We start from the raw sequence: 27,497 nt of genomic DNA, 5'->3' as shown, positions 1-27,497 counted from the left end.
GGGAGGGGAGGGGAGAGGAGGGGAAGGGGAGGGGAGAGGAGGGGACGGGAAGGGGAGGGTCTCTGAGTCAGGTCAAGGAGCTGGAGACAGAACTTAGGACAGGTTGAGAAGTTCAATTGTCCCTGTTCACATAAAGGGCCTCAACTGTGACCCCCTAACCCAGCAGTTCTCATGTGGGTTGTGACCTCTTCAGGGGGTCAAGTGACCCTTTCACAGGGTCACCTAAGACCACCAGAAAACGCAGATATTTACATTACAGTTCGTAACAGTTGTAAAGTTATAATTATGAGTAGCAATGAAAATAGTTTTTATGGTTGGGGTCAGTACATGAAGAACTGCCCTAAAGGGTCACAGCATTAGGAAGGATGAGAACCATTGCCTTAAGCCCTTTAGGGACAAAGGCTGAGTCTGACTTACAGGGCCCAGCACTGAGCAAGGCCCCTCAGAGGGTAGGGCCCACTGATCCACCCCACACCTAGGTCAGGACAGAACAGTAGCCCTCCAGCTCCATGTTCTCTGGAACAAAAATGACGAATGTAGCCTACAGCTCAACTAGTCAGCAAGCTTGGGCTCTGGAGAGGGCATCTCTCTGCCCGCTGGCCCTGGACTGCCGTCCTGGTGGTACTCTGGAATCCAGCTGTGTGCTACTTCTTCATCCCCAGGCTTAGACGCCTCTGAACATCCCACTCTTATCTGGGTTCCTCCTCTCCCTCCTTACTCCGAGAGTGAATCTAACTGGCTGGGAACTGGTGGTGGGAGAGATAGGAGAACAGGGACCTCCGCTGAACCCACTCTCCAAGTGTGAATCCCTCCTTCTGCACCCCCCAGCTGAACCCACTCACCAAGTGTGAATCCCTCCTTCTGTACCAGCCAGACTTTCTGCGCCTCGTACCAGCTGTCCCCTGAGGCCTGGGAGCAGAAAGAGCAGCACTGAATCATCAAACGCCACCAGCCCAGGCTTGGTGTGGGGACTCCACACCTGCAGCTTCCCACAGCTACCAGAGGTTGCAACCTTCTAACGGAAGGGCCTGAGAAACTACATGTCACTGCAGAGAATTGTGGGTGAGATGGGACATGACAAGCACTAAGTAGCATAGGGAGTGGACAGGGGAGAAGTCTAGCTTGGGCAGGGGCCACTTGAAGTCCAGGAGCCTCACTTTTCAAGGAAGAGCTCTCCTGGTCCCCCGATGTGCTGGGCTCTGGCCAGCCCTCTGCCCCCCTGTGGCTCCCTTAAGGCATGCCCTTCCCATCCCATAAGCTCCACAGCCCATAGCCCATCACCTGGTCAGAGTCTCCACTCTGGTCCCCACTGCCTGGGTCCTGCAGGACCTGCTTCTCCTCCATAGGCTTCTGCGTAGGAGGCCTTTCCGAGTGAGGCTTGGGAATGGATTCTACGTGCCCTTCTGCCTGAGACTCCACAATGTCCACTTCTTCCTCTGCGTGCACACAAGGTTCCTTGGCCACCTGCACCCTGCTTTCTGGTTGGTCCTCCCTCCTTGCAGCCTCTGCCGAGGTCCCTTCTGTGGGTATCGCACCTGGGGCCTTGCAGCTTTCCTGGGGACTCTGAGTCTCCACTGCCACCTCAGGCTGCTCCTGGCATTTTTCTGGTGTCACCGGCTTCTTCTGGGATCTCTCAGCCTTTTCCATGCTCCCTGGAACCTTCTGTGGCTGCCCCCTGGGTTCCGCTTTTCCCATCTTCTCACCCCTACATTGAGATTCACTTTCTCTGTTCTTGCTCTGAGAACTGTCCCATTTGCTCCTTCGGCCCAGGGAACTTCCCCACTTCCTTGTGGGGACTGGGGGCTCCAAAGGTCTCACTTCAGCTCCTGTGCCCTTCGACCCATCCCCTTTTTCCATCTTCTTTGGGGGACCCCCTCTGTCTTTCTCTACTGTTCCCACTTGTCCCTTTTTGTCTACCCCCTGGACTGGAGACGGGGTCCCCTGCCCCTCTGTGCTCTGGGACTCACATTCCTTTCGCCCTTTGGTCTGGGGGTCCCGGCTCCCCTTCCCCTCTAAGCCCTGAGATTTCCCCTCTTTTGTGCCCTGGCCTGTGGCTCCATCATCCCCAGTCACGTTCTTCTCAGGCACAGGTGCCTGGGGGCCGCAGGGAGCCTCTGTGGTTGCCCCTTTCTTTGTCCCTCCAGGATCTGTGGTTGGGGCTGGGGTCTTGTCTTTGGGGATGTCACGAAGTTGGGTCTTCTGCTCTGGCTTGGCCAACTCTGGGTCCAGCTTGGCCACCATCAGTAACACATCACCCCTCCTCACGCCCCTGTTGAGGGGCAGTGTCCTTTTGGCTGGTGTTCCTGCGGGACTCGATTCCTGCGGCTTCTCTCCACTGGTGCTGGTCACAGGGGTGGAGCTCTTGTCATCAGCCCCTGGGGGCTCCTTGCCTGGAATGTCTGCATCCTTCTGAGTGGCTGATGAGCTGCCCTGGGAAGTCTGCTGGCTTCCAGACTTGGGGACATTGTTGGTCTTGTTGGCTTGGTTAGTGGGAACTTCTGGGGTCTAGGAACAGAGACCACAAAGTATTTAGCTGCTGAATGACTCACCAGTGGCCATTTATGCCCAGGTTCACCCACCCAAAGATGCCCAGGCCCTTCTGACACTGTAGACTCTGTGCTTGGCAGTGAGCTTCAGCCCAGACAGAGGCTAAAGGTCAGCAAAATCAGGAATGGAAGTTTGACACGGGAGTCCAACAGAACCAAATTCAACTCTACCTCTGTCTCTCTCCACTGTGTGTCTTCGGGTAAATGCCTTCTCCTCTCTGGGCCAATTTCTTACCAATAGCATGAGGATCATAAAGCCCTGCCTTGCCGTGTGGTGTTAGGACTGGCAGTGGCCCAGTACAGTCAGCTCTCAGGAGCTGCTGCAACCGTGGCTATTACTCCTGTGTCCACCTCAGTCCTCCTGGTGAGATCATCGGTAGGGAGACATGTTCTTGTCATGGGCCTGGTGACTGTGGCCATTGTCTCCTACCTTCTGTGAGCTCTGGTTCCCACACAATACAGGCATGCCGTTTAGGCCTTCTGGAATCTCAGAGTGGGAGAGCAGAGACAGCGCTCACTGCAGCCTTCCTGGTTCTCGCATTTGCTGTCCGGGTCATCCGCCCATCCCCCACCCATCAGCTGATTGTCATTTTATAACCCATCAGGACATTGGGGGCCACCCCAAGTCTATAGGAAGTGTACCAACACACCCTCAATGGGTTCCTCCAGGCCTTTCAGGGTTACCTTGTCTCCACTGGCCCTACACTCTGGCAAAGCTGGGTACCTTCTGGTCCCTGGCCTGTCCACCCCTTCCTTCCCTGCCACCTCATGCCTGCTCATGCTGATGGTGATACCCAGCAGGTGAGCCCTTTCTCCTTCCTCCGTGTCTCACCCACATGTCCTGCTCCCCCAGCCCAGGCAGCTCTAGAGCACAGACTTTGCATGGGCTGGCTCTGCCTCTGTTGGTCTTGTGGCCTTGGGGAAAGTAGCTTGGCCTCTCAGGGCCTCAGTCTCCACCTCTGATAAATGGGTATGACTCCCATGCCCACTAGGGCACTGAGTTTTAAACAGGGCCACAAGCATTAAGTGAGCATTGTTTGGTGACAGGCAGGGACATTTGTCACAACTGGATCCCTATCCACAGGCATGTCATGGCCGCTGCTTGTGCTTTAAGTCAGGCAGGGGCAGGCCCAGGACCCTCTTCTATGAGACTGGACCACTGTCCCCACAGCTGCTGTGAGTCGATTGTGAGCAGCTCGCTGTCACAGAGAAGTCTATATCACTAGACCGGTGCAAGCGCATGTGACATAGATGAACTGAGGAGGAGGCCAGGAAGGAGCAGGGCTGACTCTCTGGACTCCGGCGAAAGCCTAGATTTGTCATCCCTGAGCCTTCCAGCCCAGCACTGCCATCACTCTCTTCACCACAAGAGGGTGCTATGGAGGCACCAGGAGCTTGAGCCCTGTCTGCCTAACACAGAGATACTCCCAGGATGCACTGTACTCCAAGCCTGCCTCCCCAGTGTCCAGCCTTGGAATTCTGCCCAGCAACACTGGCCCCTTCTGTGGGCTAGGGAAGCGGCGCTGGCCCCTTCTGTGGGCTAGGGAAGCGGCGCTGGCCCCTTCCGTGGGCTAGCTTTGGTTGGTGCCATTCAGAACAGCAAAAGTTCTTCTGCGGACCTTCCACCAATCAGGCTCTCCGACCTGGCTGAGTTTAACCCTTTTGTTACTGGGTGATGGATGTTTCAGGAGACTTGGGAGGGGCTGGGAGACCTGCAGCTGGAGGGCACTGGGACAGGGACCCCCAGCACATGCACCTGACCCAGAAGGATGCTGATGCTCAGCTTCAGGCTAGCCCAGTAAGTGCTGTGTCAGCATCTTTTCTGCTTTCATGAGGGAACTGATCCAGGCCTATAACCACAGCTACTCAGGAGGCTGTCGCATGAGGAGTAGAAACTCCAGACCCGCCTGGAACAGAAGGAAGTTCAAGGCCTGAGAGCTGATATAGAGCTGAGTGAGCAGCAGCTGCCGCTGTTAACGAATTCCCAATAAGACCTGTGATCAAGAGCACAGTGTGGTCTCAAGAAAAACAATGTGAGGCCCTCCAGGGGTGGGCAATCGGAGATGGGTTTTTTAGTTTACATAGGAGCTCAACAAAGCAAGTACAAGAAAGAGTAGGACGGTAGGAGCAAAGATGGAATGATTGACTCAGGGCAGGACGGAGGTGCCCAGTGCTTCCCCCCAACACAACCACCACCACTTACCTCTGCTTCTGGGGAGGCGAGCACTGCCTCTTTCCTCCGCCTAGCCTCTTTGGACTCTTTCTCTGTCTCTCGAACCAGCTGCTTGATGAAGCCCCCAGGGATGACGGAGAACAAGGGAGGTGGGGAGGACGGAGGGGGGCTCTTGTCCTCCTCTCGAATCTGTGTGTGGAGAGAGTTGGAAGTGAACCTGCAAAGTTAGGGCCCCCTCCAGACAGTCTGGGACACTGCCTGGGGCTTGCCTAGGGGACAACATGAGAGGAAAGTGGAAGGGCTCTGAGGGATGCCAGGAGGCTGAGACAGCGTGAGAGAGAGAATGGATGGACCAGGGATAGCAGCGTCTACACAGGAGAGAATCTCCTCCTGAGAGAAACTCAAACCATCAAAACCACAGGGCTCCTTCCTGTTCTCAAAGCAGTTTTGGGGATGTCAAGGGGGTGAATCACACATTGGGCCCCCCTGCCCTAGTGCTTCTGGCCCCAGGTGGGCACTGGAGGAGCTCTAGGAGAAGATGCCTTTCCCACCTAACACAGGGCTATTCCCAGGGTGCACTGTGCTCTAAGCTTGCTTCTGCGGTACCTCCCAGTTGCTTTGAAGAAGCCTCCTGAGGACTTGGATTAAGATAACAGATTATTCCTGTGTGCTAAGACCACAGAAGGCGGGAAAGACCTTTAGCCATGGCCTATGCAGTTGGATTTCCTGTTTGTGTCTATGGATTTAACCAACTATGAACAGAAAGAAAGAAAGAAAGAAAGAAAGAAAGAAAGAAAGAAAGAAAGAAAGAAAGAAAGAAAGAAAGAAAGAAAAGTTTAGGGAAAATCGTCTATGCAAAGGGAAGAAAAGGGTTAAGAAGGGAGGGGCAAGGAGGAGAAGAGACGGGAGGGGAAGAGACGGGAGGGGAAGAGAGGAGGACGGGAGTGGAGGAACAGAGACAAGGGAGCTCTTAGCACATCCTACGATAGGTGTGAATGGGAAGAAACAGGTGACCAGGGTAAGAGCCTTTTCCAGGTCTCTGTGGTGACCAGAGAAGGTTCATGGAAATCCTCCAGCATTAGACTGGCAGCCAACAGCTACCCTCTGCTCCCTCCCCTGCCCCATGCTCTTCGGGCTGCCGTGAGGTGTGGATGAGAGGCTGTGCCACCATCATTCCCAGCCTCCTGCTAAGGAATGAGAAAGGGCAAAGCAGGTGACAGGTGTAGAAGGAGTCACCAGGCTAGGCCCAGAAGGCCTGATCAGGCCATGGAGACAGTGGGCTGTCGCTCTGCCCGAGGTGGGAAGGTGGCCCATGTCGCCAGGGGAGAGTCCCGGCCCTGTGACCACAGCCCCGGAATACCACTTTCCTTCTGCTCCCACAGGGCGAGGCGTGACGATATGGCCATGACGACACCGCTGGCTGGGCTGCAGGTGACAAATGAGGTTGTGCTCCGGAGGCCGACACGGAGTGAAGTTTCACAGGCTTGTGGAGAGCGTGAAATGAGCGGACAGGGGCCTGACAGCTGACACGGAAGGTAGAGAAGAGAGAGACTGGTTAGAACTGGCTCAGCTCCCACCACTGCCAGCACCACACGGGGAAGGGACAGCGTTGTCCCATCTGAACCACAGAGACCTGAAAGAGGCTTTTACCCTGGTCAGCCATTTCTTCCTGCCCACACCAATTGTAGGATGTTCTACTATGACAGAAGTCCCTTCGCATGAGAGTGTGCCCAACGGTGAAGCCCCCAGCTACGCACTGGATAGTGTGTGAAATTCTCTTCCTCACGACTCGACACCATAGCTTCGTGTCGAGGGAGAAACACACATTCTTGTGTGTGCGGCTCCTAAGCACGTGCACAGAGACCATGCCTGCCTAAGCAGCGTGGTGATTGAGTCCCCGAAGAAGTAGTAGAGATGAGAGGAGTTTCGGCTGCAGGGTCGTACAAAGGAACTTTCTGGAAGGCATCGAATAGTCCACATCCTGACCCAAGTGCGTTACACATGAAATCCATCTCACAGACATTAATATCGTCATCTGCATCACAATTCCCGCATAATTTTCACAGATATTGGGGGAGAAAAATCAATCTTCAGCTTCATATTGGAACACAGAAAACCCAGGATAGCTAAAACAACCCAAAACAATAAAAGAACTGCTGGAGGCATCACCATCCCCAACGTCAAATTTTACTACAGAACTCGAGGAATGAAAACTGCGTGATATTGGCAGAGAAAAAGACACTGATCTGTAGGATCAAATGGAAGATTCGGGCATAAGTCCTCACACCTATGCATACCTAATCAAAAACTAAACACTGGGGAAAAAAGACAGCATCTTCAGTAAATGCTTGTCGGCTGGACAGCTGCCTGTAGAATGCAGATAGAGCCATACTGCTCATCCTGCAAAACATCCAGCTCCAAATGGATCAAAGACCTCAGCATTAAACCAGATCCACTGAAACTGATAGAAGAGAAAGCAGGAATAGTCTTGAACTCTTTGGCACAAGAGACGAGTTTCTGAACAGAACACCATTAACACAATGCTTCTGTATGGCAAAGGACACCATCATCCAGACAAAGCAGCAGGCTACACAATGGGAAATTATTTTTACCAACACCACACCCAGTAGAGTGCTAATACCCAAAATATATAAAGAACTAAAAAAAAAAAAAAAAAGACATCAAGAAAACAAATAACTCAATTAAAAATGGGGTGTCGGAGTCAGGTGAGGGTGGCACACGCCTTTAATCTCAGCACTTGGGAAGCAGAGGCAGTGGGTCTCTGTGTGTTCGAGGCCAGCCTGGTCTACAAGAACTAGTTCCAGGACAGTTAAGGCTGTTACTCAGAGAAACCCTACCTTAAGAAATCAAAGGGGAAAAAATGGGGTGTAGAACTAGGCAGAACTCTCAAAAGAGGAAACACAAATGGCCGGGAACTTAAAGAAATGTTCAACGTCCTTAGTCATCAAGGAAATGCAAATCAAAAATCACTTTGAGATTTCCTCTTACACCTGTCAGAATGGCCAAGATCAATAAGACAAATGAGCAAACGCTGGTGAGGATGTGGGGGAGGGGCACACTTCGTCATTGCTGGTGTGAGTGCTGAGACAGCCATGGTGGAAAGCTGGGAGTTTATCTACCCCAAGACCTACCTATGCCACTCTTGGGCATATACTCAGAGGCCTCTACAGCCTATTCCAGAGATGCTGTTCATCTACGTTCATTACTGCTCTATTTATAATAGCCAGAAATTAGAACAGCCTAGAAGTCCACCAACTGATGGTGGCTAATGGAAATATTCAATAAGAAACTGAAAGTTTCAAGCAAATGAATGGATCTAGAAGTATCATCTTGAACGAGTAACTCAGATCCAAAGAGACAAACGTGTGCTTCCTCCCTTATGGGGAACCTAGTTTTTAAGCTTTCAATCCAATATGCCTGCCACAATCCAAAAAACCTAAGAGGTTGGGTACCTAGTAAGGGTCTGGGGCAGGAGCGGATCTTCCAAGGAAGGGGAAACAGAGCACAGTGTTATGAAGAGACAAAGGGGAAACTGGGGTATGGGGTTAGACAGGGAACGGGAGAGCAGGGTGAAGTAGGAGCTCAACGCTGTATTTGTTGACTTGTTTCGTTTTGCTTTAGCCATCATTTTTTTTTTTTTTTGATTATTGGTCTTTTCCTTGTTTGTTTTGATTTGGGGAATTTGGGGAGTGTTCTTTTTGTTGTTTTGTTTGGTTTTCTTACTTTTTTTTTCTTTTTTTTTTTGGTTTTTTGAGACAGGGTTTCTCTGTAGCTTTGGAGCCTGTCCTGGAACTCCCTTTGTAGACCAGGCTGGTCTCGAACTCACAGAGATCCGCCTGCCTCTGCCTCCTGAGTGCTGGGATTAATGGTTTTCTTACTTTTGAGAGAAAGAGAGAGAACATCAAGAGGGGTGGGATTGGAGCTGGGAAGATCTGGGAGGAGTTTGGGGAGCAGAAATACATTCAAAATACATGAAAAACTTTTAATTAAAAAATAAAAGATGGGGCATTTGACTGTAGGAAAATCAGACCTCAGCTGAAATGGTGGGAATGTACCAGTGTGGAGGGTCTGGTAAATCCCGAAAATAGAACCGCCACACCAGCCAGCCACATGTCTCCTGGAAATGTTTCCGCAGGACTGACATCAACAGATCAGAGACACTTGCGCCTCCGCTTTACTCCTGCACCAGCCCCAGATGCCCATCAGAGGAGATAGAGAAATATAGTCCAGATGCACGATGTAGTTTTATGCAGTCGTGGGGAAGGACAGGATATTGTCATTTGCAGGAGAAAGGACACATCTGGAGATCAGTGTAGAAGGCTTACAAAGAGTCTGCTTGGGTTTGCTCTCCTTTCCGGATCCTATACTTTGTACTGATAGTAAAATCATGTGTGTGTGTGTGTGTGTGTGTGTGTGTGTGTGTGAGAGAGAGAGAGAGAGAGAGAGAGAGAGAGAGAGGGAGGGAGGGAGGGAGGGAGGGAGGGAGGGAGGGAGGGAGGGAGGGAGGGAGGGAGGGAGAGAGAAAGAGAGAGAGAGACTTGAAAGTGGAAGTGAGACCAGAGGTACACACTCGTGTGTGAGCATATGTCCTGGAGGTACACGCTCATGCGTGTTAGCGTGTGTCCTGGAGGTACACAGTCATGCGTGTGAACATGTGTCCTGGAGGTTCACACTTGTGTGTGAACATGTGTCCTGGAGGTGCACGCTCATGTGTGTGAGCATATGTCCTGGAGGTACACGCTCATGCGTGTGAACATGTGTCCTGGAGGTGAATGCTCATGTGTGTGAGCATATGTCCTGGAGGTACATGCTCCTGCGTGTGAACACGTGTCCTGGAGGTTCACACTCGTGTGTGAGCATGTGTCCTGGAGGTGCATGCTCATGCGTGTGAAAATGTGCTGGAGATCTTTTTTTGTTTCACCCCATTTTTGTTTCTTTTTTTTTTATTTGTCTCTTATGCCAGGAGTCAATATCTCATCTTCTCTCAGCCCTGTAAGTTGGGAAAATTTGTTCAAAGTGTTGTGTTGTACAATAATTTAAAAAGCAAAGAGAGGGAAAATCTCTCTCTCTCTCTCTCTCTCTCTCTCTCTCTCTCTCTCTCTCTCTCTCTCTCTCTCGCAAACACACACACACCAGAGCCTTCTTTGGTCTCTGACTTCCTACAGCCGCACAGGCCTGGAGCTTGGCTATAAGCACATTGCATGTGCCCTCGCAGACGGTAGTCATGGGCACTGCAGAACACTGGGACCGCAGTCTCTATGCACAGCTCTTTCTAACTCGGCCCCAGCAACGCCTGGTGAGCAGTCTGACCTCGTCCTCAGAGAGCCTGACCCTAGGCATTGGCAGCTGCCACACACAGGGACTGGGTGCAGGGAGCTGGTTAGCCCACAGTTATTGGCTGGCCTCCCAGCTCTCTCCATGCCTGGGCAAGGAAGAAACTCCAGGTTCAAAGATCCAAGAAGGGACATTTAGGCTTGAAGAGACTACATGCCAGTGGGAGGCTGGACATGACCTTGCACAGGTGGCCAGAGCAGCCAGGTCTTTCCCTATGGAAAAATCCTCACAGTTTGAGCTCCATGTGCAGATAGCATGAGGCCAAGTAAATCACGAGGCCACCCCCTTCCCCACAGTAGGTCCCTTGGGAGACACTGGAGAGTGCCCTAGTGACTCACAGGCTCTGAATTCGGGAGCTGAGCCCAGGGCAGGAATAGATCTGACGTGACACTGGCTGTCCCAGCTACCGTGCCCTCCCAGGCTCTGGCCATGGCCCTGAGATGAAATCACTCACCATCCGGAGACTCAAGGAACATTGGCTGTGACAACCCTGAGCTGCTCGCTCTCCCCCAGGTCTCAGCTGGTGTCCCAGTGCCCAGCACCCTGACCCCACCCGCAGGCTGCAGGCTAGTCTCACTGACTGGGGCCAGGAGCCCTTTGTACTGCAAGGCCCCATCTCCCCTGCATTTACATGGTGTTCTCAAGTTGTCATTCCTTCCAGGCCTGACCCACACATGCTGTCCGATGCCAGCTTAAGCAGCTCCCAGTGCTGACTCTGGAATGCTGTGCCCTCTCCAGTCTCCTGTGTGTGGGAGGGCCAGTGAGAGAGGCCAATACCTGGATATATAAGTGACCTGGAACATTTTCCATGTTCAGGCAGGACCTGAAGCTTCCACCATGACCCTCTGAGCTCCCCACCACCACCCAGTGTCCAGTCTTCAAGATACAGCCACTGAGTTTATCTGCCTCCCAGAATAAATGCGTAAGTCCTCATGGGAACCAAAGAGTCCCTTATGACCACCTGCCTACCAGCTCCTCCCAGCAAGGCAGGTAAACTAAGCCCCAGGCATACCCTTCCAGGTACATTCTCACCCCAGGCCCTTTGCAATGCTGTTCTACCTGCCTCAAATGCTGTTCCACCTACGTAACTCCCATCTTCACTCCCCTGAGATCTCAGCTGAGAGACACTTTCTTGGTGGAGTAACAGAAAAACCTCATCCCGTTCTGCTTCCTGTGACATGGCTCCATTCCGTGAACGGTGAGTGAGAGAAGGGAAAAGGTGCAGCTCACAGGGCGAACCTACGACAGGATCCCTGACGTCCCACTCACAGAGCAGGGACTTGGGGCGAGCCCACCACGGAACCCCTGACGTCCCACTCACAGAGCAGGGACTTGGGGCGAGCCCACCACGGGACCCCTGATGTCCCACTCACAGAGCAGGGACTTGGGGCGAGCCCACCACGGGACCCCTGATGTCCCACTCACAGAGCAGGGACTTGGGGTGAGCCCACCACGGAACCCCTGATGTCCCACTCACAGAGCAGGGACACGGGGCGAGCCCATGACAGGACCCCTGATGTCCCACTCACAGAGCAGGGACTTGGGGTGAGCCCACCACGAGACCCCTGATGTCCCTGCCCACGACAGGTCACATGACATCCCCCACTCACAGGGCAGGGACACGGGCGAGCCCACGACAGGATCCCTGATGTCCCACTCACAGGGCAGGGACACAGGCGAGCCCATGACAGGACCCCTGACTTTCCACTCACAGAGCAGAGACATGGGTGAGCCCATGACAGGTCCCATGACGTCCCCCACTCACAGGGCAGGGACACAGGCGAGGCCACGACAGGATCCTTGACGTCACACTCACAGAGCAGAGACATGGGTGAGCCCACGACAGGATCCCTGACTCCCTGACGTCCCACTCACAGGGCAGGGACACGGGTGAGCCCACGACAGGATCCCTGACGTCCCACTCACAGGGCAGGGACACGGGTGAGCCCACGACAGGATCCCTGACGTCCCACTCACAGGGCAGGGACATAGGTGAGCCACGACAGGATCTCTGATGTCCCACTCACAGAGCAGAGACATGGGGGAGCCCACGACAGGATCCCTGACGTCCCACTCACAGGGCAGGGACACGGGCGAGCCCACCACGGGACCCCAATATCCCACTCACAGTGGGACTTCATGGTATCCTGGCCACTACGCACATCCCAGGATACCTGGGAAGCTCTCAGCGTCCTTTGCTGTGAAGTGGGAGGCGCCACATGGAAAGCAGGGGTTTGTCTTGACTTAGTGGCCTTAATCATCTGTTCCCACGGTCAAGAACTGACCGTGTGCATGACCCTGAGGTCCTCACAGTGAAACTGCCCCAACCCTGCTGGATCTGAGCCAGTATGTATGGCTGGAGTCACCAACGGGGCAGACAGCTGCTCAGAGAAGTCGAGGCCCTTGCCTGGAGTCACCACTGAAAGTCCAAAAGTCCCAGGAAAGACCTGCCACAAGCACTAGTGTCTACTGAGGGGGAGGACTGGGAGTGTGGGGAGGAAGAGCTGGTGTCTGGGGATCAGAGAAGTGGACTATGGGCACATGGTCACACAGCAGAGCAGGGGGATGGTCTCTGAGCCCAGGCTCTGAACTGTCTGCCCTTCTTCCTTTGGGGGACAGCACAGATATAATGACATCACTTTAGGGAGCCTTGTATTTCATTTCCAATGCCTGTGTTAGGAGTTTTAGGGAGGAACTCCAGTTTGGGGTTCCCTCCCTCAGGCGAAGGTGTAGGAAGCTCCAGGACCCAGCTAGGCAGCGGAGCAGGTTCTGAGATCAGATGGGTCAATGGTCCCTAGAACTCGGTGGTCCCCCTGCCTGTGGCCTACCTCTGCGTGGCTCATGTCAGCTTCCCACACTAGGTTGGTTCTCTCTCTTATTTGATCCTGAAATGACTTTGGGCCTCCTTTCTCCTGCAGGCAGGCAGAGGGCTCACCCTGTGAGCTCTCCTGCAGAACCAAGAAAGACTGGATAGCCTGTCACCCGGCTCCCTAAGGTCACACAGAGGCCAGGTACTCAGGAAAGCAGGGACGCTGGGAGAATGGAAGCACCTGCCTCAGCCCTGGCACAGCCTTGGCATGGTGCAGCAGCAATCTACCTTTTCTCTCCTAACGGGGCTGCAGCTTGTGTGTGTGTGGGGCTTTGTTTCCCACTTTGCAAGGACCTGAGCCCACTAGAGTCCCCCAGCCCAGCGGCAGCTGTCAAGGGACAGTTCCTTTACTCACTAGTCTCTCTGAAATCCCACCAAATGTGTCATTTTCCAGAAAGATTTGGCTGCTACAGCCAGGGTCAAATCGGTTCCAGTATTCAGACTGATCCTTAAGAGTATAGCTACTTAGAGTGTTACATAGGAAGAACTCTGAGCTGTGTCTACACTCGGGGACAAAAGAGACCTCTGGTTGATGATTAAAGTCTGCCCGAGACGTGGGAGGAGCAGATGGAGCACCTGTGTCTACTGGCTAAGTGACAAAGGTGACAGTTGTGGCTCATTCACTCTGACCTTGGCTAAGTAACCAAAAGAGGTGGCTGTGCTTCTTTCCTGGCGCAGACCTTGAGACAAACCATAACAGAAAGGAATAAAAACCCTTTTGTCATTAGAGGCAGGAAAGTCTGTGGCCAGTCAGAGCCAGGTATATCTGTAGCAGTGTGTCATACTCAGAACTAAAAAAGTACAAGGAATGAGCCAGGTGTGGTGGCACACACACACACCAGGAATCCCGGATGTGGGAAGCTAGGCAGGAGGCTCTTGAGTTCAAGACTAGCCGGGGCTGCATAGTAGTGAGCTCCTATCTCACAAGGCCATTAAAAAGCACAGAGAAGGTGAGTGAGGAAAGTGCTGGAAGCTGTTCTGGGTAGTGCATGTCTAGGAAGACAGAATCTTCATGGAGATCACGCCTCCATGTGGGTGGGGCCATCCCTGGGTTGATGGTCCTGGGTTCTATAAGAAAGCAGGTTGAGCAAGCCAGTAAGCAGCAACCCTCCATGGCCCCTGCATCAGCTCCTGCCTCTAGGTTCCTGCCCTGACTTCTCTCAGTGAAGACTGTGACCTTGAAGTATAAAATGGAACAAGCCCTTTCCCCCCAAGCTGCTTTTGATTGTGGTGTTTATCACAGTACTAGAATCCCTAAGGCAGATGGTGAGGGGGAATGTGGGCAGAGGAGAGGGGAGGGAGGACAGGAAAGCAGCTGAGACAGAGGCAAGAAGCAGGGGGAGTGGGGGTGCTCATGGGGAGGAAGAGCAGGGAAAGAGACTGTCACAGGGAAGAGGAGTGACACAAAGGAGGGGGTCACACAGGAGGGAGGCCACTTGGGTGAAAAGGTCACAGGTGAAGGAGGGTCATAGGAAGGGAGGTCAAGAGGGAGGGAGGGTCACAAAGGAAGGAGCCCTTGGGGAGGGCACAAGGGATGGAATTTCACATAGGGAAGGGAAGGTCAGGGAGGAGGGGTTCATAAAGTGCCATGGGCAAGGGAGGGTCATGGGGAGGGAGGGTCACAGGGGAGGGAGGGTCACAGGGGAGGGAGGGTCACAGGGCAAAGAGAGAGGGTCACAGGGGAGGAAAGGTTACAGGGGAGGGAGGGTCACAGGGGAGGGAGGGTCACAGGGGAGGGAGGGTTACAAGGGAGGGTGGGAGGGTTACAGGGGAGGGTGGGAGGGTCACAGGGTAGGGAGGGAGGGTTACAGGGGAGGGAGGGTCACAGGAGAAGGGCAGCCAAAGGCCTGACCACAGCACAGAGTTCAGGCCTCTGGTGCCTGCCTGTGTCACTCTAATGTCACAGACATCACATCCAAGAGGATTCCATCCCTCTTGATCATCATCCCTCTTTGTCTCATCCATTACCTGGGAGCTTACTCCCAGAAGGAATGCTATAACTCATGTACTTCCTTTATATGTGCTGCCATAGCAGCCACACAGCGACACCGCTAGCACTGCTCTCCTGCTCTCTCTCTCTCTCTCTCTCTCTCTCTCTCTCTCTCTCTCTCTCTCTCTCTCTCTCTCACACACACTCACACACACACACTCACACACACACACACTCTCTCCCTCTCACATACACACTCTCTCACACATACACTCACACACACTCACACACACATACACTCACACACTCACACTCACACACACTCTCACACACTCTCTCACATTCTCTCTCTCACACATACACACACATTCTCACACACACATACTCTCTCTCTCACGCATACACTCACTCTCATACACACACACACACACACGTCTTCATCTGACCTCCCACCATTTTTCAGAAGAAAGTATCTGTGCCCTGTGTGAGCTTCTCCCTCTACATGAGGTGGGCATGATCAAGGGCATCCTTCTTTTCCCTGGAGACCTCAGGCCTCACCTGAGCCCATGCTCTTGGGGGCTGTTATTCCACTATCTGTCAGACGAAGACACTGGTCTCTTGTGGTCTAAGTATGTTTGTATCAGCCATGTCTCATAAAGTTCTCAGGTGACAGAACACCTAATCACACAGCACAATCAGCCACTAAGCTGTTAGCCCCTCCTCTCCTCTGTCTCTAAATTATACAGTAGGTCACATGTCCTTAACAGCCACCATGCCCTTAATGACATGCTGGACCTTGCAGGTGGAGCTGATGACTTAATGAGAGGCGACCAATGAAGTCTGACTCTTAGCTAGGCAGCTGCCTGGGCTATGTGTGATTTGAGACAGCAGTGTTCTGAGATTGACTAGTCATGTCTGCTGTGGGTGTAGGAATGGGTGGCTGTGCCAGTGTGTCTCACTAAATGGTGACTGTGCATGCCCATGGATGCTAGTGATGCCTGGGCACAGTTGCAGATGCCACACTCAAAGATGGTATTATGTGAGTCTTGGGTCAAAGCCAGAGATGCCACTAGACACCCTTCAGGATCCAACAGAGACAGAATTATCAAGTCCCAAATTCAGCGCAGTCTAGACCAGCACCCGTCCAGCGCTAGGATAATGGGAAGAATAGCAGAAGCAGAAACGGAGGCAGATGTGTTTTTGTTTCAACAGGAAATAGATGAGACATGGAAAAGAAATGAGAAAGTGTGCTGAACACTGATGACAGGAAAATAGGGGAGAGAGTTGGCCACCCTGTGAGTCTGTGGTGCCGGTTCCTCCTCTGTAAAACTGACAGTTGTCCCCGACAGCCATCCAATCCTGCAGGATGACCCAGAATGGCCTTCGTCTTCTATCCACCCTAGTGAAACGTCACAGGATTTAATATAAATCATTTAACAGATCACACAGATGTCTACCAGAAAAGCACCTAATCTTGGGTTCATTTGTCTGTGTGACCTTGGGTTTCTGAAGCCCTACATTCCTGAGCTGTGAAATGGGCTCATTCTTCATGCCAGAGCCCCAGGACTATTGAGGGCAAGTGAAATGTTTGATCCCAAGGAACAGTGTCTCAATGCTGTGGCTCTTCCAGCTGCCCTTATGAAACCCGAGCCCAAACACCAGCTGGTTCCCCAAAACAGCTGAAAACAAGCTCCGGTTGATGGTGAAGAGAAACTCCCAGGACCCTGAGCCCCAACGTCCCTACCCAGCTAATGGCTAGCTGTGCAGGTAAACATGTATGCCCAGCAGATTTCTGGCCTTTGCTGTCAGATACCCAAAGACACACATACACAATCAAAAAAAAAAAAAAATCTGGGATTGCATGTTTTCTTTCCAGTCTTGGATGACAAGGATGAGGTGGGAGGTTTGGGGGAGGAAACAGTAGGCGGGGTTTCTAGCAGGACTGTCTAAATGCCATCATGAAGGACAGAGGCAAGCCCAATCTTATCACTGCAGAACTGTGTGCCCATAGGCAAGTTGCCTCTCCTCTCTGTGCCCTAGCACACAGGGAGTATTGGACAGCACCCCACAGACTCTGTTTGTCCCAAACCGTCCTCTCTGGTTTTCAAATGCCTTGGTTGCTTCCAGCACATCTGAGTAATGGGTCACCAACTTAGCACAGACCCTATGAACATGTCCTCATCTTCCAAAGACTGCAGGCATCAAGGAAGACTGTCCCCTCCCTCCTAGTGGCTGTGTAGAGATGCAACCTTTAGGCTGAGTTGTGGGGGAGTCTTCCCAGAGTGGAGACTCGGGTCTCATCTCTAAGTGACACAGAAAGGTACACCATTCTACCACACACTGGCTCCTCAGAACTTTGTGACAACTGTGTGTCTTCTGTACTTATGACAGATGAAGATTGTGGTGAGCAGGCCCCCACCACACCATACATGCACACCACACACATACCACACATATGCACACTACACACATACTACATACATCCACACCACACACATACCACACACATGCACACCACACACATACCACACACATGCACACCATACATGTACCCCACACACATACCACACACATGCATACCACACATGTGCCCCACACACACCACATACATGCACACCACACACATGTATACCACACATGCATACCACACATGTACCCCACACACATACCACACACATGCACACTACACATGTGCCCCCCACACATACCACACACATGCACACCACACATGTACCCCACACACATGCACACACACATGCACACCACACATGTACCCCACACACATATCACACACATGCACACACACATTCACACCACACATGTACCCCACACACATACCACACACATGCACACCACATATATACTCCACACACATACCACACACATGCACACACCCACATACATGCATACCACACATGTACTCCACACACATACCACACACATGCACACTACACATGTGCCCCACACACATACCACACACATGCATACCACACATATACCACACACATGCACACTGCACCTGTGTACACCACACAAGCACACCACACATCAAAGAGAAGGCTATGAAATCTGATCTGGGTGGGCACCAGCCAGAACTTCAGTCTCTGGTTGATCCCAAATACTGTCATGGAATCTGAGATAAGCCTGGACCACGCATTCCAGGGCCCTTCCCAGGCCAGTGTGAAGGAGACACCAATGTATCAGGTGGGGCAGGCCCCACTGGTAGCTAAGTCCTACAGGAGAGGCCAGGGGGTCCTTTGCCCTCAGGTGTTAGAAGAAAAAACAAAATCTCCACTGGGAAGGTCATGGCCAAGGTCACAGGGTCAGCAGCAGCATGAGGCCCTGTGACTCAAAGTGACCAAGCCCGTGTGCAAGAAGAACCAAATACCTGATTGTCACCAAAAGGCCCCTCAAAAGAAGGCCAGGCCTGCCACCCTCTTCTGCCTTCCTTCTCTGGCTCCCATTCTTTCCTCCCCTCCCCCTCATCTCTCCTTCTCCCTCCCTCCTGCAGTTACCTCTGCTCTTCCTCCCCCTCCACTCCCTCCTCCTGTTTCTCCTTCTCTCCCTCACCTCTCCACTCTCCTCTCCCTTCTTTCTCCTCTCTGGCTTCCCTTGCCCCCCAGAACACATCCCTCTCCTGATGCTCCACCTGCTACCCAGGTTCAGAAGGAGGCAGCTTAAAGAGGCAAGGAGTCAGCTGCAGGAGCAGGTGCCCTGAGAGAAACAGTCTGTTAGGAGGGTCAAAAGTCAATTAACAGTCTAGACCCCCCAGTCCTGAATGTGGGACCATCCTGGGAAGGCCTGGGCTCTTCCTCACCTGCTCGAGGGAAGCAGTTGCCTGAGACCTCCTGAGACCTGCAACTTTGATGCCTCGGAGCTCAGACAAATTGTTGTAAGAAGTTTGCACCTCCCCAGGGCCCAAGGGAAGTGGGGATCAGTGTGTTATAGCAAACACTTCCCTCAGAAAGCAACATGGAACACTGAATCTTCCAGCCTTGGGCCACCAGCCCCTCCCTCACTACACACATAGGCTTCATTTGAAAGAAAATCCTATGGAAGCTCAGACTCATGTTCAGCAGTGCTGAACACTCAGGAGGGGAAAGCTAGGCCCTCTGGACAAAGACAGAAAAGCAGTAAAGCTGAAATCAATGAGATTAAACACACAGACACATATGTATATACATACCACAAATACATACACAATACACATACATACTAAACACACACACAATACATACACACAACACATACACACACATATATACACATACACACAACGTAGATACACACATACATATACATATGTACAACATACACATATACACACATACATATACATGCAGCATACACATATACATACATACACACACAAATATATGTATATACACATACATACCACACACACATACTACATGCAGACACATAGACATAGATACCACACATACACGTACATACCACACCACACACAGACACACATACGTATATAACACACATACATAAACATACATATACACACATACATATCACACTCGCATACACACAGACACATACATATACATCTACAAACACATATACACACACCATATACATACATGCACACATGTGCGCGTGTGCACACACATACACCTGGGCTCTGCACTCTCAGATTCCACAGTAGAGGTTAACTCAGAACTCAACAACTTTTAAAGCAAAGGTTAGCAGTGGTCTAGAGAGCTCGCTCGGCAGGAGCTCGCTGCCAAGACTGACGACTTGAGTTCTCTCCCAGGGACCCACATGGTAGAAGGAGAGAGACCACCACCCAAAGCTATTGTCTGACCTCCACACGTGTGCGCTGGAACAATACCTCCAAATAAATAATAAATGTAAAAATAAATCCTTTTTAATGCTTGGCAAACAGACACAAAACTTGGAAGCTTAAACAGTGTCTCCGTGGTCTAGGATAAAATCCTTACACCAAATGGTTCGTTGTTGGAGCAAACACCACAGTCCACAGAAAAGGGTAAGGCCTGAGAAGCACTCGCCTTCAGGAAGGCCTAAAATAGACCACATGTCCCAAGGCCTCACACAGGCCTCTGAACACTGGGACTTTCTTCCAGCTTGCAGGGTGCCAGCATAACGCCCAGCCCGACAGTACCTGGTGGCCTCGAGTTTCTGGAACCACTCCTGTCCCGAAAGTCTCCTGGATGGTCACAAAGGGACCCCAGCAAGTGTGGAGAGCCGGACAGGGCAGGGAACGGCGTCAGGAGCGCCTGCTTCAGACTCTCACATCCCTCGCTGTGCCTCCTCCCCCAGCCAGTGAGATAGCAGCTGGGCCCCAGTCATTTCCAAAATTAGCCCGTGAGCCCCAGGTCTGGCCAGGAGACACAGCCGGGGTGGTGGCCGTTGAACCAGCTGTGGATGGCATGGACATATATGGAGGCAGGGAGCAGGGAGGGGACCGCTCTGGACGAGCATATTCTCAGCCTTCATCTTGTCCCCGGCGGGTCACACACACCCAAGCTGCAGCTTCTGCCTTGGGAAAGAGCAGAGGCCTCGAGCAAGCGTCAGGAAGGAAGACAAGTAGCCCTCTATCCTACTAGGCGGAGTAGAAGTTGCCGGAACCACTGTGGTGGCTCTTTGTGACATGAAGCAGTAAACAAGCAATGTAGGCAGCACCTCCCATAGCGAGAGTTTTCTGCCAAAGGCTCTAATTCAGTTTGTTTTCCCAACAGCCCCGCTGCGGAGAGGTTCTCTCGTCTCCATTCTACAGGTAGAAATTGAGGCACTTGGAGCTAGTGAAATGGCTCGGTGAGGAGGGGGGCTTGCTGCCAAGCCCATGATCCGAGTTCAATCCCTAGGACTTCTGCTGATTGTCCTCTGACCTCCACCCATGTTCCTAGTGTGCACACATAGAGAAATAAAGACATGTAATTTTTTTAGGTTAACCAGCTTGTCCAAGGCACTGGAAAGCCAATACTTGAACCCAGGTAGCATTTACTCCAGAAGCAATCCTAAATACATTGCTAACCCAGCCTCTGCCCAAAAGGCTTTGTCCTGGGATGGGCGGAGCACAGTGTAGAGCCAGCGCTTAGAGCCGGTGCTTAGCCTGCCTATGGCCCTGGGTGTCAGCCCCAGAGCAGACCAGCAGGTTGAGCCTTCAGTACATCCGCAGGGCACATGTCCCCACACACAGTCCCGAGGGATCCGGTCAGAAATCAAATGCAGAACTCTAATCGTTCAAACATACAGGCTGCTTCTCCTAAGCACATTTCCACTCTGCATGTGAGAGAGAGAGAGAGAGAGAGAGAGAGAGAGAGAGAGAGAGAGAGAGAGAGAGAGAGAGAGAGAGAGAGAAAGAAAGAGAGAGAGAGAGCGAGAGAGAGCATATGAGCGTGTTTACGTGCCTGCAGGTGCACTTGCCAGCGTGAGTACATGCTGTTGCGTGTCGAGGGCACAGGTTAACTTTGGGGTGCTATTCTTCAGATTCTGCCCACGTTGTCTTTGAGACAAGGTCTCTCACTGGCCTGGAACCCGCATATTTCCTGGGCTGCTTGGCCACTGGGCCCCCGACTCAGGATTCTAAGCACTAACTGCCATGCCAGGCTTTTTACTTGGGTGACGGGGATCAAACCTTGGTCCCAGTGCTTGACGGCACCAGTTACCACCCTCTTCATTCCGCCTCAATGAGGCAGTAACCTCACAAAGAGTGCTTTCCCCTGCTTGGTTAGGGTTACTATTGTGATGGAACACCATGACCAAAAGCAAATGGGGAGGAAAAGGCTTATTTGGCATAAACTTTCATATTATGAAGTCTATCATTGAAGAAGTCAAGACAGAAACTCAAACCAGACAGGAGGAACCTGGAGGCAGGAGCTGAAACAGAGGCCATGGACAGGAGCTGCTTACCAGCTTGTTCCCCATGGTTGCTCAGCCTGTTTTCTTATAGAACCCAGGACCACAAGCCAGGGATAGCACCTCCCACAATGGGCTGGGCCCTCACCCATCAATCACTGATTAAGAAAATGCCCTACAGCTGGATCTTATGGAGGCATTGTCGACATAAAAAACTAGCCAGGACAACTGACCCCTGTCAGCTTGGCACAAAAACACACCACTTTTCAATTAGAACCTTCTTTCTCACTTATTCCCAGGATGTTACATTAATATCACAATATAAAACATAAGTAACTTTAAAAGTCCCACAGTCTTTATAAATTCAAACATTAAAAGTTCAGTTTTTAAAAAACATCTAGTCTTTTTAAAAATCCAAAGTCTCTTTTTAAAGTTCAAAATCTCTCATCTGTGGGCTCCTGTCAAATCAAAAACAAATACTTTCTGCTTCAAGAGGGGAGAACCAGTGCATAGTACCCATCCGAGCAAAGCAAAACCAAACTCCAACTGAGTAAATAATTCAATGTCCGCAGCCTGGGGTTCACTCACAGTCATCTGGGCTCCTCCAAAGGACTTGGACACTTCTCCAGCTCTGCCCTCTGCAGCTACACAGCTTGTCTTCCAGGCTCAGGCTGGCTCTACTCCACTGCTGCTGTTCTTGGTGCCCATCCCATGGTACTGGCGTCTCCAAAATCCTGGGGTCTCTGCTGCAACTGGGCTGCACTTTCACCACTGGCCTCTCCTGGGACTCCAGCCCTGCCACACAGTGCCAATCCTCAGGTGCTCTCCATGACTCCTTCAGGCCTTCAAAGCCAGCACCACCTGGGTGACTCCTGCACTACCAAGTTCAGCTGCCAGCTCGAGGTACAGCCTTGGCTGCCTCTGGACACCAGCTTCTATGTCCCAGAAGACTTCATATCAATAATACTGATCTCTTCTTTATGGCAGCTGATTCTTCAGCCCCATCTGACCAGCAGCCATTGCCCCAGAAAATGGCCTGGTAGAGTCTTTGCTTCCCTCTGACACCTCACGAGTCAGGCCTCCATCATCTGCCCTGCCCTCAGCATTCCCCTCATCCGAGCTCCCACAGAACAATCCACTGAGCTCTCGGCACTCAATGGCTTTTCTAATCCAGTCCCAAAGTCTTCATACAGTCCTCTCAAAACCAACATGGTCAGGACTGACACAGCAATGTCCCCTCATCCTGCTATCAACTTGATTTAGTCAAAGTTTCTGTTGCTGGTATGAACACTGTGACCAAAGCAAGTTGGAGAGTAAAGGGTTTATTCGGCTCACACTTCCACATCACTGTTCATCACTGAAGGAAGTCAGGACAGGAACTCAAACAGGGCAGGAACCTGGTGGCAGGAGCTGGTGCAGAGGCCATGGAAGGGTACTGCTTACTGGTTTGATTCTAAGGCTTGCTCAGCCTGCTTTCTTACAGAACCCAGGACCAGGGTGGCCCTGCCCACAATAGGCTGGGCCCTCCCTGATCAATCACTAATTAAGAAAATGCCCTATAGCGTCGCCTCAATTGAGTTACCCTCCTTTCAGCTAACTCTAGCTTATGTCAAATTGACATAAAACAAGCCAGTGTACCCCCTGAGCATCCATAATTCTCACAGGTTCACTGGCACATAGGGGGCCTTCTGTGAGAATGACCATTTAGATAACAAACATGAGGTTGTGGGCACCCAAGGGTCCCAGTGTGTGGCATGAGCTGCTGTGGGCATTTCTACAAGCTATGTTTTTCAAGCCCGTGAGGACCCAATGGTATTCAGACTTGAACCACCCAGGCCATTTCTAGCTCCCCTCTTAGCCTGAAGGTGGGCCATAAGCAGTGGGTTGGGGTGCAGAAGTGATTCTCTGGGCTTTAGGCTGATAGTATCCTGTGTAGTTGTGTTAACATCCACAATCCACCCAAAGCAAGTGACCACACACGTCTGTGGAGGTGGATGTGTGACCCCTGGGCTGACAAATCATACTGGAGCTGGTAAGCAGGATGTGGCATCCGCCAAGCACCCCGCACCCCTCCCCAACTCCAGTCTTCCTTCCCCAAGTGGGAGGAGAGGAGGGAAAAAAGAAACACCCAGAAGCTGCCATGCTGGGTTCCGTGGGTCCCACAAGCCACTGTCACCAGGAAAGAGGGTCATTGTGTTATTTGGTGGAGTGTCTTCACCATTCAATGTCTGAATCCCATTTTCCGCCACCCATTTTCACCTGTCACTTGCCATCCTTTCAGGGAAGTGACCCGTGACACCAACGGCGGTTCCATCCATCTCTGAGGGGATCCATCCAGTACTGTATTAGAGCTGCAAACCGGTTTCCCTGTGACATAGCCCTGAGAACAGGATACAGGGAGCATGTGTCTGAATCCTGGGAATGGCATCCACACTTGGCACAGGGAGGTCCCAGGACCACCTTGGCCAACCCCAGTGCACTTTCTGGATCTGTTTTTGCTACATTCCCAAGTATCAGTGTGAAACAGCCTGCAGAAGGGCATGGCGCTGAGCAAGGGCACTCTGCTGCTGAGGCCTCCCCAAAGGAGATGACAGCTGAGAACATCTGATGACAGAGCCACCGGGCCAATAAGTCTTCCTGAGAAAGATCTGATTGGCCCACGACAGCAGTCAAGGTCACCCATGACGATTTTGACAAGGTGGGTGGTGTATTCACATCTACTATCTACACCATTGCTTCTGCCCAGTGCCCAGGTGGCCATGAATGACCCTGGCAAACTGTGGCCTGGCTGCACGGCTCTGCTCACTCTGCCTTGCACCTACAGGCACCGTAAAAGCCGTGAGCTCACCCAGCGCTGAAGGAGAAGCGTGGAATTGACAGTTCCTACCTCACTGTGTCCTGTGGCTTTGGCCTGTGTCGAAAATACTGGGCAGGTCCACTCCCACCATCTAATGGCCACAGCTCCTTCAGTTTTGGTTCAGGGCGGTGCGAACTCTAAGAGTCAGGTCCCATGCTGATTTCTTGGCCTGAAGATTTGGCCACTGTAACCATGTGAGCTCACACCATCTCAGAGAAGTTCAAGGCTCCAGACACTAAACCTGACCTCAACACTCACCCACGAGTCAGGCCCAGTCTTAACCTCAACGTGGCAAAAGCCACCCTCTTGTAAACTGGGGCTTTCAGCTGGAAGCAATTTTGCCCCCTTTTGTACCTAAGGGACCTGCAGCAGTGTTTGGAGACCCTGGATTGTGGATTTACTTCCCCCTCAATAAGTCACTTGGTCTCTTAGGTCCATAGTATCAAGGTTCAGAACCTGCTTCTTTGAAGTTTCCATCCCAGGCCTGGGGAAAGGGCAGACTTTGGGGGAGTCCCACCTTGTCATAGCACATTACATCAAATTGTCACAAACTTAACTCTGTGCACTAACTGCATCAAGGGCCTGTGGTGCCTGGGTTTGTGACAACTGAACACAAGCTCGGGTCACCTGAGAAGAGGGACTCACAACTGAGAAAATGTCCCCAACACTATGACAAACAATGGGGCATTTTCTTGCATAACAATGGATATGAGAGGATTCAGCCCACTGTGGGTCCTCCCTTGGGGTGGTGTCACCCCTAGGCAGATGGTCCTGGGTGTATAGGAAAGCAGGTTGAGGAAGCCATGGGGATCAAGGCAGTAAGCAATGTTCTTCCGTGGCCTCTGCCGCAGTGCCTGCCTCCAGGTCCTGCCCTAAGTTCCCCCAGTGATTCACTCTGACCAGAGAGTCTAGGATGAACGAAGCCCTTCCCTCCCCAGGCTGCCTTGGTTATGGTGTTTATAGAGCAATAGGAAGCAGATGAGGACAGATGCGCATGCGTGACGCCAGCACGAGGACAGATGCTCATGCATGACACCATCAGATGAGGACAGATGCGCATGCGTGATGCCAACACATGAGGAAAGATGCGCATGCGTGACACCATCAAATGAAGACAGATGCTCATGCGTGATGCCAGCAGATGAGGACAGATGCTCATGCGTGACGCCAGCAGATGAGGACAGATGCGCATGCGTGACACCAGCACATGAGGACAGATGTGCATGCGTGACACCAGCACATGAGGACAGATGCGCATGCGTGACGCCAGCAGATGAGGACAGATGCACATGCGTGACGCCAGCACGAGGACAGATGCTCATGCGTGATGCCAGCAGATGAGGACAGATGCGCATGCGTGACACCAGCACATGAGGACAGATGCGCATGCGTAAAGCGTGACGCCAGCACGAGGACAGATGCTCATGCGTGACGCCAGCAGATGAGGACAGATGCGCATGCGTGACACCAGCACATGAGGACAGATGCGCATGCGTGACACCAGGAGTTGAAAGGCTTCTCAAATTGTCCACCATGTGTAGAGGATGAAAGGGTCTTTGGACAGTCACAGCAGCACTTAGGAGAGGGAGACCTGAGGGGCCAGAGGCAGGGCCAGCCTCTCAGACCGTAATGGAGAAGGCAAAGAAGCCACGTAGAGTAGAGGGAGTGACATTGACAGCTGAGGGGACAGCTGACCCAAAGCTACTGTGGGGAGTACAAAATACACCAATTTCCTTCTTTTTCTACCCAAAGGTCACCAGGACAGACCCAGTTTCTGAGCTGGTCCCAAGTCAGACACTCGCAAGCCTATGGGTCCAGTCATGGAGGAGGCTCTTGGGCTTCACACGAGTAACACAAATGCACAGTGGGCAACTTGAGGGAAGCAAACACATACAAGTGCTCAGATTGTGTGGCGACTGCCGCGGGTGGCCTACCCCACTGTTCTGTGTGATACGTGTGCGTGTTTTCCCAGTTAGAACCCTGAGGGTCTGCTCCTCCATCCCATGCGGTGACACGCCTCGTGACTATCACATCGATAGTCTAGGCTCGGGACTACCTTCCAACAGCCTGATGAATATATTCAAGCTTTTCCCATAGTAAAAACAAAGTCCAGGGGACAACACACACACATAAAACACATACAGAAAACACAAGCTGCGCCATTCACAGTGACTGGCTGGGGGCTGAGTTGAGTGTCCTTGGAGAGAAGCCAGTTCGGGGTTGGTGGCATTTGCCTGGCGTTCCCGAGGGCCAGGAGCTCTTCGGCCTTGGTTACAGATGTATACATCTACAATTCACAAGGCAGTGTCTTGTGCCCGCAGGGCGGCTGCACAGACCAGACCAGGGTCACCAGACTGGGGTCTCCTGACGGCTATTTGGCTGATGAGTTTTAAAGTCTGCACCAAGACACTCCAGGGAGTCTCAGTAGTGACCTGGCCAGGTCAGTGGTAACTTCCTTTCTTACCAAATCAGCAAGACACAGGGCATCTCCTGTCCAAGTCAGAGACAGGAGGCATGGGCCCCTGACATGGGCCCATAGCAAACAGTCCTGCCCAGGCAGCCGTGGCATGGGTTCTGGTTTAAAGTGGCAAGCACTGAACAGAAAGGGGTAAGAAAACCCCGGCAAATGAGCCCCTCCCCCAACCAGTTCTAACATACAACTTGCTGTGCGTAAGAGACAGGGAAAGAGGGCTGAGCTGGTGCGATCTATTACTGTACACGGAGGCCACTAAGACCGAGGGGGACAGCACACAGCAAGAAGGCTGAAGTGTGCTGGACATCCCTGGTCCCAGGAGGCCATGCTGGCTAGAGAAGAACTCTGTTCGCCCAGCTGACAGGGTAGACACGGCTGGCTTTGAAACCAGATCAGCATCTTGATGGAGTGATGGGAGGTCATTCCCCGAAATGTTTGGTTGTCAGCCTGGGCACAGCACTCT

General features: G+C 52.1%; 1 protein-coding gene across 1 annotated transcript in view; it reads right to left on the bottom strand.

Moving 5' to 3' along the window:
* The window catches only part of Myo18b (myosin XVIIIB), a 208,631-nt gene extending 196,808 nt beyond the window's left edge, over nucleotides 1–11,823 (bottom strand). Inside the window, exons 1-5 of the mRNA XM_057764761.1 lie at nucleotides 11,685–11,823; nucleotides 5,985–6,202; nucleotides 4,750–4,908; nucleotides 1,282–2,505; nucleotides 843–909 (exon numbers count right to left, since the gene is read on the bottom strand). Of these exons, the coding sequence (XP_057620744.1) occupies nucleotides 843–909; nucleotides 1,282–2,505; nucleotides 4,750–4,908; nucleotides 5,985–6,202; nucleotides 11,685–11,823 (1,807 nt within the window). The remainder of the gene's footprint in view (nucleotides 1–842; nucleotides 910–1,281; nucleotides 2,506–4,749; nucleotides 4,909–5,984; nucleotides 6,203–11,684) is intronic.
* Nucleotides 11,824–27,497: the final 15,674 nt, after the last annotated feature.

This window comes from Chionomys nivalis, chromosome 3 (genome assembly GCF_950005125.1).
Source record: "Chionomys nivalis chromosome 3, mChiNiv1.1, whole genome shotgun sequence".
Taxonomy (NCBI): Eukaryota; Metazoa; Chordata; class Mammalia; order Rodentia; family Cricetidae; genus Chionomys; species Chionomys nivalis.
The sequence above is the reverse complement of the archived record's forward strand: the minus strand, read 5'-3'. Positions and strand labels throughout refer to the sequence as shown.